Source organism: Osmerus eperlanus, chromosome 18 (assembly GCF_963692335.1).
Source record: "Osmerus eperlanus chromosome 18, fOsmEpe2.1, whole genome shotgun sequence".
NCBI classification, from domain to species: Eukaryota; Metazoa; Chordata; class Actinopteri; order Osmeriformes; family Osmeridae; genus Osmerus; species Osmerus eperlanus.
The window spans coordinates 2,160,697-2,176,674 of record NC_085035.1 but is presented as its reverse complement, the minus strand read 5'-3'; the positions used below and the strand labels follow the sequence as shown (position 1 = coordinate 2,176,674).

At 45.8% G+C, this 15,978-nt stretch overlaps 3 protein-coding genes across 6 annotated transcripts; 2 read left to right on the top strand and 1 right to left on the bottom strand.

Moving 5' to 3' along the window:
• Positions 1-257: 257 nt before the first annotated feature.
• ccdc62 (coiled-coil domain containing 62) lies at positions 258-9,157 on the bottom strand. Of its 2 annotated transcripts, none has more exons than XM_062484097.1 (13): positions 8,689-9,157; positions 8,495-8,535; positions 8,279-8,368; positions 7,451-7,640; positions 6,748-6,914; positions 6,355-6,456; positions 5,751-5,922; positions 4,258-4,359; positions 4,001-4,089; positions 3,489-3,574; positions 1,926-2,079; positions 1,440-1,658; positions 258-933 (listed from the first exon to the last, which is right to left on the bottom strand). In XM_062484097.1, the coding sequence occupies exons 1-13, from the start codon at positions 8,723-8,725 to the stop codon at positions 832-834; spliced, it is 1,551 nt and encodes a 516-aa protein (XP_062340081.1). In that variant the 5' UTR covers positions 8,726-9,157; the 3' UTR covers positions 258-831. The 2 variants fall into 2 exon arrangements, with proteins under 2 accessions (XP_062340081.1, XP_062340080.1); XM_062484096.1 differs by having other exon boundaries at positions 8,653-9,156.
• On the top strand, positions 8,523-13,442 carry denr (density-regulated protein). 3 transcript variants are annotated; one of them, XM_062484101.1, is made up of 8 exons: positions 8,523-8,658; positions 11,343-11,461; positions 11,620-11,639; positions 11,739-11,825; positions 12,030-12,117; positions 12,469-12,585; positions 12,866-13,005; positions 13,119-13,442. In XM_062484101.1, exons 2-8 carry the CDS (start codon positions 11,353-11,355, stop codon positions 13,161-13,163), a joined length of 606 nt encoding a protein of 201 aa, XP_062340085.1. In that variant the 5' UTR covers positions 8,523-8,658; positions 11,343-11,352; the 3' UTR covers positions 13,164-13,442. The 3 variants fall into 3 exon arrangements, with proteins under 3 accessions (XP_062340085.1, XP_062340086.1, XP_062340084.1); XM_062484102.1 differs by lacking the exon at positions 8,523-8,658 and adding an exon at positions 9,455-9,614 and having other exon boundaries at positions 11,739-11,823; positions 12,037-12,117; XM_062484100.1 differs by lacking the exon at positions 8,523-8,658 and adding an exon at positions 9,455-9,614.
• Positions 13,443-13,559: 117 nt separating this feature from the next.
• On the top strand, positions 13,560-14,936 carry LOC134038614 (hydroxycarboxylic acid receptor 2-like). Its single transcript, XM_062484098.1, has one exon. The coding sequence runs from the start codon at positions 13,962-13,964 to the stop codon at positions 14,934-14,936; it is 975 nt and encodes a 324-aa protein (XP_062340082.1). The 5' UTR covers positions 13,560-13,961.
• The last annotated feature ends 1,042 nt before the right edge of the window (positions 14,937-15,978 follow it).

The window sequence follows — 15,978 nt, the reverse complement described above, 5'->3', positions numbered from 1 at the left end:
TGATGCGTGAGAGTTTCGTTTTTTTACGCTTTTTTACGTGATTGAAGCTTATAGGTTTGCTTTGAGAACAATTGCGCAAATGTGCATCACCGTTCAAAACTTTTGACACTATGTAGGCTAGTTTGCCGTGGGCTACAATGACGACTAGGCTACAGTTCGTTGTTGAAAACAAGATTCAATCGTTGAGTACAAATTACGGATAGGGTGTTCTGTTGGTTATAGATTGTGATGGAAAAGATTAAAATGAAACATTTTAAGAACAAAGTGGTTTAATTTCTATTTGAATAGAAAAAAAAATTCTCTTTTAAAAATACTTCAAAAATATAAACATTAATGACACAAAATAATATGCTAATGCAGAGTACAGTTCAGGTCTCATTTAAACCCCGTTTCTATAGCCAAGTTAATAGTCCCCTGTGTGAGTCACCCATCAGGTTTAGAAGACAGTGAAACTGGAATGTTAACTAAACCCTGCTCAGTAGCCCTGTCCGACTGGTTAGACATATTGACAAGAGACAAAAAAGAAAACAACCTCTAAAATAGCTTTGGATCAAGAATGACCAACTTTGTTCCTCAAACACATTTGGCAGTAAATAAACCTTTGTATTATACAGTACATAAACTTCAGACACCACAGATGCTTGATAATACTTCAATATACTAAAATATTACAAAGTTAAAACACTTTCAATGTGTAAAAACATGTTTTTAATAATAACTTCTTTTTTTTAAAGATATAAAAGTCCTTCTTTGATTCCCTGAGATACAATTGTATTCATTCATTGGCTCGGCAGGACTGAGTCTTTGGTTCTGATTGGCTTGGAGGAGGCTTCACCTCTGACCCCTGGTCCCTCCTTCCTGGCTTCCTGCTAGCCCACAATGCTCCTGGGTTCTGTTGGGGCGCTGAGCGGCCCTGGGCGGAGTTCCACTCTCCTGGTGTCGAAACAAAAGACATGTTACGCCTTTACGCACTCAAAGAGATGACTGGAGTACTGCCAATCACGTACATCCCATTTGTTTGTGCCACCACACCCAAAATAGAGAAAGGCGAAAGAGGAGGGAAAGGGAGAGAGAGGGATAGAGAGAGAGAGAAAGAGAGACAGAGGAGAGAGGGACAGTAGAATAAGAGAGGAGAGAGTGGAGAGGATTCTTAACCCTTGTGTTATCTTCGGATCATTCTGACCCATCAGTCATTGTGACCCACCGTCGTATTGCGACAACTTTACTGCATACAAAAACAAAGTGAAGCATTTTCTTTTAACCGTTGGGCTGTCTCAGACCCCCCACATTGCGAAGGTTAAAAGAAAATTATTTTTATTTGTTTTTGTATTGGGTAAAATTGGGTAAACACAACAATGGTTCGTTATGAACCTTTGGGTCATGTGACCCGAAGGCAGCACAAGGGTTAAAAGACACTACAGCTGTTAACACGTGTGAACCTTGTGTGCCTGCGAGGGCGGATGATTGGGGGAGCTCCGGCTCGCGTGATGGGAGGAGTCACTGGAGCCGCTTAGCTGACCGGTGGCGAACCCGAGGACAGCATCACAGTTGTGGGAGGGGCTAGTGGTCTGCAGGGCGGAGCGTTCCAGGCTGGACACCATCTCCCTCGACTCAGCCAGCAGACGCTGCAGCCGATTGGTTGAGCAGCAACCGCCATCCTGACAGGAACAGGAAAAGAACCTCACACCAGTATCCTGCCTCCGGGCCTGTGTAACCTCCATGGTAACCTCCATACAGAAAACCTCACGTGAGGTTTACGCGCAACTTAATCAAAACTGAAACGTTATTGGAAATGGTTTCTATTTTTTGGAATGGAGCAGAGAGGGGTCAAAGTGAACCCTTCATGAACACGAATCAAAACATCTGACAGACTGACTCGTGGAATGCGAAAACCAGTTTAATGAAAACAAAGACTCTTCTCTTACAGCCACCGGAGATGTTGGGAGGGTTTCCTGGTTGCCGTTGACAGCAGCTCTCTGATTGGTGGTTGCTGGAGAGCCAATCGCTGGGCCAAGATTCCTCCTAGTCCGTGATGAAGGGGAGAGTTCATCCAGGAAGATGCAGCTGAGGTCCCCCTGGCTGTGAGAGAAAGAGACAGACTTGAGGTCAGGCTGTTTCCTATAGAAGCGACAATGTCGCTAGATTTAGCAACTTTTCGCCTTCCCTAGCGACAAAAAAATCTAATCTAGTAACTAGCGACAAATCTAGCAACTTTCCACTACTTTGGTCATTTCTGTTTTTGTTGTTGAGCAGCAACAAAACAATCGTGCATCTGCAGATCTAAAGGTTGACGTACAATATATGATGTAATCATGTAATCTAGCGACTTTTCAGAGAGCCGCTAGCAACTTCTGGTGAGATTTTGACCCTATCCTACCAGGAGTCCTGCTAGACCAGGGGGCCAAGGTCCAGCAGGAGGAGGGAGGAGTCCTCTGTATCTTCTCCTACGCAAAAAAAACCTATGAGATCCATCTCTGCCTCTGCCTTCGAGGCAGCCTCTGCCTCAGATATCTCCCTGTCGGTGGGGTCTGGCTCTTTTCTGCCTCCAGCCCCTCCACAGCTAGGCTCCGCCCGACCCTGGGGCTCAGTTTGCCCTGTCAGGGAGGTTGTGGTCGAGGCCAGGACTTCTCCCTCCTTGCTCTTCATCCCTGTTCTACGGCGGCTGTCGTTTGAGATACGGCCGCCATCGCTAGTATGTCCGGCAGTGAGACTCGGGGAACTTACATTTCCACCGTCGTCCCTGGTGACTCTGATATCTTCCACACAGTCGCTAAAGCTAACATGGCCTAGCGCACACCTCCTAGAAGACGGGGACGATCCAGCTATGCAGCTGGGGGTCACAGGGTCAGGGAGTTGTACTGGTCTCGAAGAAGCCATACTTGTAGTTCCTGATACTGAGGAGAAGCATTCTCTCAAGGCCTGGCCTGCAGGTTTCCTCCGCGAGCCACTTGTAGTTGCTAAGCTCAGAGTTTCCATGCTGTCTTTCCTTTCCTTCTCTTGTTCTTCCAGACGACAGCTATTATTGAACCCGGGTCCGTAGTGACCTACGCTGCCTCCTGATGGGTGGCTTGTAGTGCTCGCTTGGCCTACTGACTGCCTCCACGGTGTTGATGGGTTCGTAGCAAGGTCACAGGTATCCATGGTGGCGTCTGTGAGGTCAGAGGTCGACCCAGAAGGGGTGTCATCGCGGGGTTCTGGAGTCTTGGCTCCTGGGAGAGGGAGGGTTTGGTGGCGTGGCTTGTGGTCTGTGCTCCTGCTCAAGGTTTGTCTGAGTACGGTCTCTCCTCTCTCTGTCCCCTGACTGGTCTCCAACACAGCCCTACCGCTACAGCCGTAGAGACACAACACCAGTATCTCAGAGCAGGACTTATAGGAAACAGAAAACTCTCTTTCTCTCTCCCGCCTTCTTTCATTCTCTCTTTCCCCCTCTCCCTCTCCCCCCCCCCCCTCTCTCTCTCTCTCTCTCTCTCGTAAACACAGCAGCTTACCTTCCATCATGTTGTTTCAAGGCCTCACGCGCACTCTCCAGGTTTAACTGCAGAAGCTGCAGGTCATTCTGTTGATTCTCACACAACTGGATCACACAGAAACACACACAATTGTTGCATTGTTATGTAAATGTCAGGCCCACGTTCACACCCAAACTGCACAACAGCTGATTCACAGATTAAACACATGGAGGAGAGAATTCCAGAAGTCCCACAGATATGCTGCAGAACCAGACTGGCAGCACTAAACCTCACCCAGAGCATTCTGGGTAAACGGTGACAGGGAGGTTGTATTTAATGAGTCTGTAGTGTCACTGGTGTGTGGTATTCCAGTGTTGATACAACCATAGTTTGGGGTAATTGTCTGACGACTTAAATGAACAAGATAGGAATATCGGAGGGTTCCAAAGTTTGTTGGACAGAGCCACTTGTTCTCTTTCAATCCAGCTGACAGGAAACAGGTGACAGGAAACAGCTGACAGGAAACAGCTGACAGGAAACAGGTGACAAACCTGGCGCAGGCAGTGGAGCTCTGAATCAGTGCGCTCCTGTTTCGAGCGAGCCAATCCCAGCAGCTCATCCTTCCAGCCCTCTCCCTCACCTGAGAGGACAGGTCAAAGTGTTAGAGACAGACGTTGAACTGTGATGTCACACAGCCCTCACCATCTTGTATGTGTGTGTGTGAATTTCACTAGATGGGGTGTCTGGATACTAGTAAACAGTATTACATTATGGATATCATCCAGTCTTGCTTTGATCCTGTCATTACCTGACAAGGCCAGTTCCCTGCGTAGGAGCTGCCCGTCCTGTTTCAGGCGGATGAGTTCCTCTCTCTGGGCACTGCCCTCCCTCACCTGCTCCTGAAGCTCCTCTGCATGAACACAACACACCTGCTCAGCCTGGAACACCGCCGTGAACGGGAACAATCCTCGTGTCCCTGTGGAGGGCACGGTGAACCTGCGAGGCGTGTGTTCCAGGGCCTGTACCTGCGAGGCGTGTGTTCCAGGGCCTGTACCTGCGAGGCGTGTGTTCCAGGGCCTGTACCTGCGAGGCGTGTGTTCCAGGGCCTGTACCTGCGAGGCGTGTGTTCCAGGGCCTGTACCTGCGAGGCGTGTGTTCCAGGGCCTGTACCTGCGAGGCGTGTGTTCCAGGGCCTGTACCTGCGAGGCGTGTGTTCCAGGGCCTGTACCTGCGAGGCGTGTGTTCCAGGGCCTGTACCTGCGAGGCGTGTGTTCCAGGGCCTGTACCTGCGAGGCGTGTGTTCCAGGGCCTGTACCTGCGAGGCGTGTGTTCCAGGGCCTGTACCTGCGAGGCGTGTGTTCCAGGGCCTGTACCTGCGAGGCGTGTGTTCCAGGGCCTGTACCTGCGAGGCGTGTGTTCCAGGGCCTGTACCTGCGAGGCGTGTGTTCCAGGGCCTGTACCTGCGAGGCGTGTGTTCCAGGGCCTGTACCTGCGAGGCGTGTGTTCCAGGGCCTGTACCTGCGAGGCGTGTGTTCCAGGGCCTGTACCTGCGAGGCGTGTGTTCCAGGGCCTGTACCTGCGAGGCGTGTGTTCCAGGGCCTGTACCTGCGAGGCGTGTGTTCCAGGGCCTGTACCTGCGAGGCGTGTGTTCCAGGGCCTGTACCTGCGAGGCGTGTGTTCCAGGGCCTGTACCTGCGAGGCGTGTGTTCCAGGGCCTGTACCTGCGAGGCGTGTGTTCCAGGGCCTGTACCTGCGAGGCGTGTGTTCCAGGGCCTGTACCTGCGAGGCGTGTGTTCCAGGGCCTGTACCTGCGAGGCGTGTGTTCCAGGGCCTGTACCTGCGAGGCGTGTGTTCCAGGGCCTGTACCTGCGAGGCGTGTGTTCCAGGGCCTGTACCTGCGAGGCGTGTGTTCCAGGGCCTGTACCTGCGAGGCGTGTGTTCCAGGGCCTGTACCTGCGAGGCGTGTGTTCCAGGGCCTGTACCTGCGAGGCGTGTGTTCCAGGGCCTGTACCTGCGAGGCGTGTGTTCCAGGGCCTGTACCTGCGAGGCGTGTGTTCCAGGGCCTGTACCTGCGAGGCGTGTGTTCCAGGGCCTGTACCTGCGAGGCGTGTGTTCCAGGGCCTGTACCTGCGAGGCGTGTGTTCCAGGGCCTGTACCTGCGAGGCGTGTGTTCCAGGGCCTGTACCTGCGAGGCGTGTGTTCCAGGGCCTGTACCTGCGAGGCGTGTGTTCCAGGGCCTGTACCTGCGAGGCGTGTGTTCCAGGGCCTGTACCTGCGAGGCGTGTGTTCCAGGGCCTGTACCTGCGAGGCGTGTGTTGGCGTGCCTGGCCTCCCTGTAGCGTCTCTTGTTCTCCTCCACCTCCCTCAGCAGCCGGCTCTCTCTGGAGCCGCTCTCCTTCAGAGACGTTTCCAGATCCTTCCGACACCCAGACAGATCCACGATGTGATTTGTGGCTTCTGTCACGTCCTTATCCTGATTGGATGAGAGGATCTCGTGATTCACATTCTTCACACAAGTGTACGTACGCGTAAAAACTCACGGTTAAGTTCAAGCTTATCGTCGTGACAAGTACCCACGTGTTAGCATACATAAATACCATCCATGACATGATTTACATTTACATTTAGTCATTTAGCAGACGCTCTTATCCAGAGCGACTTACAGTAAGTACAGGGACATTCCCCCGAGGCAAGTAGGGTGAAGTGCCTTGCCCAAGGACACAACGTCATTTGGCAGAGCCAGGGATCGAACCAGCAACCTTCTGATTACTAGCCCGATTCCTTAACCGCTCAGCCACCTGACTCCCAAGTAACACATGATGTGTTACTTGGGTGCGATAACAGGGGTAAGTAATACGAATATAAAAAGTGTCAAACCAAACCAGATCGCATCCAGGTGTAGTACCTTGAGCCTGAGCATGGCGCCGAGCTCCTCCTCCCTCACCTGCAGAGCGCCCACCTGAGCAGACAGAGACATCACAGTGGAGTTCAGGCTCTTGATCCTCTCCTGCAGGGGGCAGCAAAAACAACACAGATCATTACTGTACCCAGCCTTGCATGGCTCTCAACTCTGGTCCTCATGGACGCCCTGTCCATAGGCGGAAATCCCGGGGGGACACACAAACCCCCCATCCTGGGAAAAATATGATTTGTCCCCCCCCAATAAATCACTGTAAACATAAGGAAATGTAAATAATATTAATCATATACATATGTCATATAATTGTCCCCCCTAAAAAGTTATATATATATAAAAAAACTTTTTTATGTGTGTCACTTTATGGCTTTTAATAACTACCTCCAGGTCTTGATACTGTTGGCTGGAGTGCTGCTGTTTCTTCCCCATCTCGTGAAGCTGTTGCTGGGTGGAGTTCAGCTCCCGGCGCCCCTCCTTCTCCCTCGCCTCCACGACGTGAGCACGCTTAGTCACGGCCCTGATCACCTCGTTACGCTTCTGCAGCTCGTCTGAAACGCAGGGGAGCGGGGCGAGCGCACGACACGGTTCACACAAGCAGCAGGGCCCACGAAACGCCAACACACACCCTCAGCCAGGGTTCTCCAACCCTGGTCCTCGAGGGGCCACCGTCCTGCATGTTTCAGACGTTCCCCTGCTCCAGCACACCTGATTCAAATGAATGGTCATTACCCGGCTTCCACAGAGCTTGATAACGACCCATTCATTTGAAGCAGGTGTGCTGGAGCAGAGAAACGTATAAAACATGCAGGACAGCGGCCCTCGAGGACCAGGGTTGGAGAACCCTGCTCTAGGCCGTTTGTTTGCGAGCTACGCTCTTACATTTAGTCATTTAGCAGACGCTCTTATCCAGAGCGACTTACAGTAAGTACAGGGACATTCCCCCGAGGAAAGTAGGGTGAAGTGCCTTTCCCAAGGACACAACGTCATTTTGCACGTCCGGGAATCGAACCGGCGACCTTCTGATTACTAGCCCGATTCTCTAACCGCTCAGCCACCTGACTCCCCGCTGCCTGCCGTCTCTCACCCTCCAGCCGAGCGTTCCTCTGCTCCAGGGTGAGGACTCTCTGGCGGTCCTGTTCCCAGGCCAGGAGCTGCTTGTGGTGGGCAGCAGCCATGGTGTTGAGCTCCTGGTCGCGGTCCTTGAGCTCCGCTATGAGGAGCTGAAGCTCCCTACGCTGCTTCAGGATGGTGGCGCTCTCCATCTCACACAAGGTCTTGAAAAAGAAACACATATCAGCTGCTACTGGAGGATCGATGAAACACACACCAAGGAATGTCAGTCGTAGAATATGTCAGTCGAAGAATATGCCCCCCCCTAAGTTACAAACGACTGTTCTTGATGGGGATAATTCATACTAAGATAGGAAAGATGATTACCTTCGATCACCTGCTCGGTACGGTGAAACATAATATCGTCATGACATTATGATGACGATACGACGTGGATGCAAACATTTCGATAAGGTAACAAATGTCTTTGGTAAAAAAAAAAAATACACCCATCGTTCTATTTACAAGATGAACATATTGTGATGTAATAAAGGGACTGCTGCTCCACAAGGTTGGCGAAGGGTTGCGGCCGACCCACTTGTGCTGGGAGCGTCAAAACCTTTTTTAAATGTGTAAACAGGACCAACAAGAGCTTTATAAACTGTCAGTTGATGAGCCTCTGATCTTCAGTCAGTGAGGGGTTTTAATAAAACCAGGCTCTTAGAATGAGGGGGTTTATGGTTGACAGCGTTAGGGCCACAGCCCTCTTATGTTATTTCCACAGGCTGCACACAAAACAGGAACTAGTTTCTAAGATTCTGAGGTCACCTGATCTTTACTATGACAGAGACGCTCTCCTCACCTGGCTGTTTTGTGGGATGAGATGAGGTGTTCTTGACGACGGGGCTGGGGAACTTCTGGTCAATCTTCTTGTCATCTCCTGTATCTCACTCTGAAATTAGATGATGGGTCAATGGATGGCTATCGTAAAAAGTCCCTTGCTGTTCAAAACCACTGACACAATAACGTTACTTCACTATGCTTTTATCAGTGTTAGTCAACAGCGTTTTGGTCGTACCGTTTTGACAGGAGTGCTGTGCCAGGGATCAAATTGGGTAACTTAAATGCATATAAAAAATAGTGTTAAGTTAGTTTAATTCAGTGATGGCAAACTGACTGGTCTCTTCCACTTTGCCCATCTTTACTGAGAGTTGTCGGTGAATGACCGTATGTTACCAGAGGGTAAGTAAATGCTCTGCAATGATGAGTTACCATGGCTTCCATTTGGATTGAGTGTTCCTCTATCCATCTCATTTCATTCAAGTCATGTCGTCTATGGATTTGAGTAACATTTGAGACGAGCCTGTAATATTGCTAGACGAGCTAGGTAGCTAATTTATTAATAACATTTTAAATAGCTAGTAATTACAGCAAATGCCAAGCTAGCAAGCTAGCCAAGCAAATGAGTTAGACTGAATAAAGACTAGTCTGTCTTGGGCTAGCTAAGAAACGACTGTTGTCCAGGCAGTTAAATAGTTACGGCTGCATCTAATTGTCTTAAAAAATCATTTAAGAGTCACCAGAATGACCCCAGAAGTTGTTATAAACACTTATATACAACCTGCTTGGACTACAATCACTTTAGTCTTGGTTTAAAATTGTACACAGTTAGCTAACATTAGATACGTTCGTTTGGCATGATTAAGTCTACAAACGGCGAAGAACGCGGACCCGCTACTATGATGCCTTAACTGTGCTGGCAAATAGGCGCACCGCGGGACGATCCGAGTATTCTAAAACACTTGTAATATGTGTCATAGGTGCGGAGTAGTGCCTTTTGTGAAACGTTGACATGAATTGATAATAACAATAAATATTTCACAGCGTTAACACTTTCATGGACAATACACATTTTATTATTTGACTAAACAAAATCTACATTTGGAAAATACACGTAAATAATGGTTTTATGAATAAATTCCCAGTGCAGGCAACCAAATAGACAGCTATTGTTTCTTGGATAGGACACAAGGTGGTTCTCTTTGACAGGACCCCAAGCCAAATCAGGCTGAAGCAGAGGAGGTGTGCTCAAGCTGTCCTAACTTAGCCTTATTTCATTTGAGCCATTAACTACAAGTTCAGCTAATAATGCGTACGGCTTTGTTAAACCGTCAACAAAACTAAAGTCGTTTTAAGGGGTATGTAACATTAGCAACTTACGTTGTCTTCTTTCACTTGGAGACAGTGACAGCTTGCTGTGTGTGTTGCTAGCTATATCAGCAAACTCGTACCAGCCAATAGCCAGATAGCTTCTGGTGCTAACCACAGCTGCTAGCCAGCCAACGGCATCGGCGTTATTAGCGAAAGCTAGCAACCTTACTTTGCTACCTAGTTAATGAATCAATGCAAGCCTGACTTTTGTTTTTCTTGTATACGTACTGTGGTATTGGTAAACACATAGGTATCTTAACATATCAGCTAGCTATACCTAGTTATACTTGACTGGTTAGACAGCAATGTGGCTCCCAATATTTGGGATCTGAAATGCTGCACTTACATTTTCTTGCATCATTCCGTGAGAACATGTTTATTCTTCCTAATGCCTCCATAATTGACAACTTGTATCGTTAATGTTTCATTGATTGGACACATACTGGCATTACTTGGTATTTTGTGCCACACAGTTAGCCTACATTGACATACTCATCCAAGGTCCATCCCAAAAAATACACTGACCTCACTGCGTAGCAATGAAGCCTTGAGATATTTTAGATTTTGAAAATGTTGGTGTTCATTACATCATTGTGAGATGGTCATTTTTTTATTGGAGTAGGTGCCACTGGGTTTAAATGTGTCTATAGATTTTATTTATCAATCCGGATCTCAAACCTTTTAGAATGAGTCATCTATTCAAACTGCTTCTGCACAGCTTTCATTAAGAGTAAGTAAGTAAGACTTTATTTATATAGTACATTTCATACAAGAATTGTAGCTCAAGGTGCTTTACATAAAATCAATAAAAACAATAATACAAGTGATAAACAATTCAAACAAAAATAAAAATCCCAATAAGATCTCTGTTCAAGAGAGAAAACAACTTTAAAAAGTAGGAAAACCCTTTTGAGATCAAATTACTTAAATGCTTCGGTAAAAAGGTAGGTTTTAAGCTGTCTTTTAAAAATGTCTAGAGTGTTTGCTTCCCTAATATTTATGGGTAATTTGTTCCATAGTTTTGGGGCGTAATTGACAAAGGCCGAATCACCAATCTTCTTATGACTGCTTCTGGTGACCTCTAATAGGCCTGCATTTGATGATCGCAGTGTTCTAGCTGGTGTGTAGTTTATAAAGGAGTTAGCAATGTAGCTAGGTCCTTGTCCGTGTAGAGCTTTGTATGTGAGGAAAAGGACCTTAAAGTCAATTCTGAAGGTAACAGGGAGCCAGTGTAAAGTAGCTAGGACAGGACTAATGTGTTCTCTCCTTTTAGTTTTGGTTAATAATCTAGCTGCAGAATTTTGAATGAGCTGTAGTCTTTCAGTGGTTTTCTTGGGAAGACCAGTGAAAAGTGCGTTACAGTAGTCCAGCCGGCTGGATATAAAAGCATGAATTAACTTCTCTGCATCATTTTGGTTTATGAATGGTCGTACCTTTGCTATATTCCTCAGGTGAAAGAAAGCTGTTTTGGTCACTTTATTAATGTGAGAGTTGAAATTCAAATCTGAGTCCAGGATTACACCGAGACTCGTCACCTCTGGTTTAAGACAGGGGGTTAAGCCTCCAAGATTCTTAATAAGCATCTCTCTTTTGGATTTGGGGCCACATAGTAGGACTTCGGTTTTGTCTTCATTTAATTTAAGAAAGTTATCATTCATCCATTTGTTTATTGAGAGAACGTCATGAAATTACTAACGTACAACATTTTCTCCCAGATAATCTACAATGGCTACTACTGAAAATACAGATTCAGGTTCGGCAGATCACAAAGGGGATCATCATGGGTGTGCAGACTCTGACGCTAAGTACCCCTTCAAAGTCCTCTACTGTGGAGGTAAGTGGTGATGTTCAGTCAGTCTCTGTCCTAACTACTTAACAGTGATGATTGACTACCAAATTATACTGGAAGATATCATATAGCATGTGGATGTAGTCTGTTTTGTTTGCATTCAGCCAAGCTAGAAGTGTGATATGTTTCTCTTTCGTCTGCAGTGTGCTCCTTGCCAACAGAGGTATGCAACTCATTTACATTATCACTCGATTAAAATTCTTCTTATGTAAGTGGAATTATCAATGTCCTGACGTTGGGCGTGCTGTTCCTGTTTTGACAGTATTGTGAGTACATGCCAGAGCCAGCCAAATGCAGGCAGTGGCTGGAGAAGAATTTCCCAGATGTGTTCGCCCGGATGAGCGTTGGTGAGTTACATTTATCAGTCTCTCATCCTGAATAAGCGCTAGCAGGATTGCCGTGGGTCTTACAATTGAAAGAATTTTACAAGACGTAATAAGATGGCGAACAACCCACTAGGAGACGACTAAGCGAGAACACTGTGGTTTGTCTGAGGAGCTGTGGGGGTGAATAAGCTCGTACTAAATACCCCATCCCATTCACTCCTACTGGTCCGGCAGGAAATGCTCCCAAGCCGGATCCAGGAAGTGGAGAGTCTCCCCCTGTAGGCGAGGAGGAGGAGAAGAAGAAACAAAAGAGAGGTTGGTTCACGTTTATATTTTTTATTTTTATTCTAAATTCCCTTAGTACTAGTTACACTTTGTACCTTTAGACCACATATTTAAGATTCCTATATGTTGAATGTATACACCTTCCTGCCAAAGTAAATTCCTTGTCTGTGCAAACTTTCATGGCGATTAAAACCCATTCTGATTTTCTGAAGCGAAAGTCCAATCCGGCACATTAGTCTCCTAGTTATCTGAGGCCGCTAAAAGCTCATTCAACTCAAAAAAGCCTCACTGTTGCACTCGGTTTGTTGCTGCATAAAAGAATACACTGCCTCTGACGCGTGTTATAATTAATGTGCATGACATCGTTTTATTACCCTCCAGGTGGCAGAGGTCAGATTAAACAAAAGAAGAAGACTGTCCCCCAGAAGGTGACGATAGCGAAAATCCCACGAGCAAAAAAGAAATATGTCACACGGGTGTGTGGCCTGGCTACCTTCGGTACGTACAACCTCATCATCTCTTTGTTTTACATTACATTTACATTTAGTCATTTAGCAGACGCTCTTATCCAGAGCGACTTACGGTAAGTACAGGGACATTCTCCCCCGAGGCAAGTAGGGTGAAGTGGCTTTCCCACAAGAACACAACGTCACGGCCGGGAATCAAACTGGCCCGATTCCCTAACCGCTCAGCCATCTGACTTTAATTCAACCTTAAGCTAGATATGTCACGTGAAACTTATGTTTAACTTTTTTTTAAATGTATGTGTATCCTGTAGACATTGACCTTAAAGAGGCTCAGAGATTCTTTGCCCAAAAGTTCTCCTGTGGTGCCTCGGTGACAGCAGAGGATGAAATCATCATTCAGGGAGATTTTACAGACGACATTATTGATGTCATTCAAGAGAAATGGCCTGAGGTAAGTCATTTGTCAAGTCAATATACATCTGATGTCATATTTCTCCACACGTAGCCTTGATTAAAAACCATACATGCATTTAAGAAGAAAAAACTGTTTAAATGATTTTGTAGGTGGATGACGAAAGCATTGATGACCTGGGAGAAGTCAAGAAGTGAAGACCCAATGTGCACTTTGACTGAAATGGATGCAAAATGTAACACCAACCTGGCCAAATGTACACATTAACATTAAAAGAAGTCGTTTTATATCTATTTTATTTACTGTATAGAAACTGTGGTCTTGGCCACTCCTTTGGCATTTTCAGTTCTTGATAGCTGCTTTCTCTCTTGGTTGCCAAAGGTCTGGTATGATGTGAATTCCTATCAAACGCATTTCACTCAAGCAAGCTGTAGTATGGTAATAAATTTCGGTCTCATTCACCTGTTCACTCATAAGCCCCTGTCTGGTCCTTCTTAACCTGTCTTCCGTTTTGTCTCTGTGCTGTGATGCATGCTTGTTCCAACATTCACCATAATATCTCAACTCTCAAATATCGCCAGTGTTGCCTTGAGCTGTGTGGATCTTGCATGCAGAAGTAAGCCAGTCGATTTATTTTCAATTGGGTTAAATTCTGACTCAGTCTCAATTAGGTTAGTTAGTTGTTTTTGGGTAACCTTGTATCCCCACGAGATCTTTATCCCCAAACATAATAGTTTTATAATGAGGCTTTAATCCTCAGAGATGTACTGTATACACCTAGTCCCATATCCCGATAGGCCAACATCTTTTCCTAAGAGATAACGCACATATATCACCTGTGGACCACAACATTTGAATAATGTTGGCTATGGAACATCGTTTCCATGAGCGCAAACAATAAAACCTAATAAAATCCAGCGATCAGGGTTTCTGAAAGACCATATCGATGCTGACACTCTTAAGAGCAGGAGTGTGACCATCTTACATTTCTAGAAATGGAAAACATCACCACAGGTGAATGTTGTGCTTTTGAAGCTCCCATCCTCGACACGGCTCTCCCTCCCATCCTTATTCTGGAGTTCATCTTCGGACTGTTGGGGAATTTTGTGGCTTTATGGATGTTTACCTTCCACATGGAATCCTGGAAGCCAAACTCGGTGTACCTGGCCCACCTCGCTGTAGCAGACTCCATCGTCCTCTTCTGCCTTCCTTTCAGAGCCGACTACTACAGACGAGGAAAGCACTGGATCTACGGGGACGTCCCATGTCGCATTCTGCTTTTTCTGCTGGCCGCAAACCGGGCGGCTGGGATCTTTTTCCTCACAGCTGTGGCAGTCGACCGCTTCTTTAAAATCGTCCACCCGTTGAACGCAATTAACCGTATGGGTCTGACCTATGCTCTCTGGGTGTCATTTGGTCTGTGGTGCCTGATTATTGCTGCAACTGCCTATCTGTTATCAGGCCCGCATTTCTTCTACCGCGACAACCGGACACAGTGTGAAAGCTTCAACATCTGTATGGGGTTCAGCCCTTTGTCTACCTGGCACAATACCTTTTATGTCATCCAGTTCTTTCTGCCTACTGCCATTGTCACGTTCTGTACAATTTCAATTACATGGCAGCTCAAGAACAAGACAGTGGACAAAAAAGGGAAAATCAAAAGGGCCGTTCAGTTTGTTTTGACTGTGGCGTTTGTTTTCATCGTTTGTTTCTTTCCCAGCACCGTCTCGCGCATTGCTGTGTGGATTCTCAAGGCATGGTATACTGACTGCAAGTACTTCAAAGAGGCCAACCTGGCATTCTACACCTCAGTGTGTTTTACGTACTTCAACAGTGTCCTCAACCCCATTGTGTACTATTTTTCCAGTCCTTCATTTAGTGGAACTTTCCACAAACTTCTGAATAAATTGATGGGTAAAAAAGAGGATGAAGAACAGTCGGCCAACGGTGGCTCCATGCATGTGTCATGAAAACTAATGTGTCCTTTATGTCGAAAGAAAGAATGACCTAGAGATGTGCTCAGATCTAAGGAACTAGATCTCAACATGATTGTCGGTATACAGGGATATTGTTCATGATTAGTCCACATATTTTCCATTCAAGATATATGTATCAAATAAACTTAAAGTACTCTGTCAACAATTATGTATTCTCATTATCTCGTGTTTGACAATGTAGCATATTAACTACCAATAAATATATTGTACGTTGTATTCATATAGCCTATCTAGAGATGGCAAAAGTACACACACCCTTCACGCAAGTTGAAGTAGGCTACAGATAGCCTACTTCCTACTCATAAAAAAAGGTAAAAGTTCAAGTAGGCCTACTTACTAAATTTTTTCACTCAAGTTAAAGTAAATAAGTGTGGGCTCTGACACACAGGCTACTTAAGTAAAAAGTAGCCATCACAACTAGCCTACTGTTTTAGTGTATAACTGGACCTCACATTATGTTAATACAAAAATACACTATAGACGCATGTTGGCAAAGCCGTTTTATCATTTAACCAATGAAGGAATTTTTTATATCAATTTTGAAATTGCAAAAGAAGTTTCTAAAGGTTGAAAAAAAATAATTGTAGGCCTATATCAAGAATTCGAATTGTTGATATCCAAAATTCGAATTGTTGATATCCAAAATGGTGTTGGTAACAAAAATCTACATTTTTTTCAAAATATAATATAAATCTTTATAGGTAGGCCTAATCAAATTCGTGTACCCTACATTATAACATTTCCACTCTTTGTTGATTTATATATCTTTGCTTACCACACCGAACGGTCGAAGAGAGAAAAGTTCTTTATTTTTTTTGAAGAATGCTTAACATACTGTATAAAGGTTTGTTTATGTTCTCCTTGGCATATAGTTGTAGAAACACAGCGACCAACGAAAGGAGGTAAAGACACACCATACATACATCATGTGAACTTAACGAAAATCAATGCTGATATACTACACAGTAATACTGTGTAGTATTCCTTTCACTTGGTTTTTAGTAATGTAAGCCTA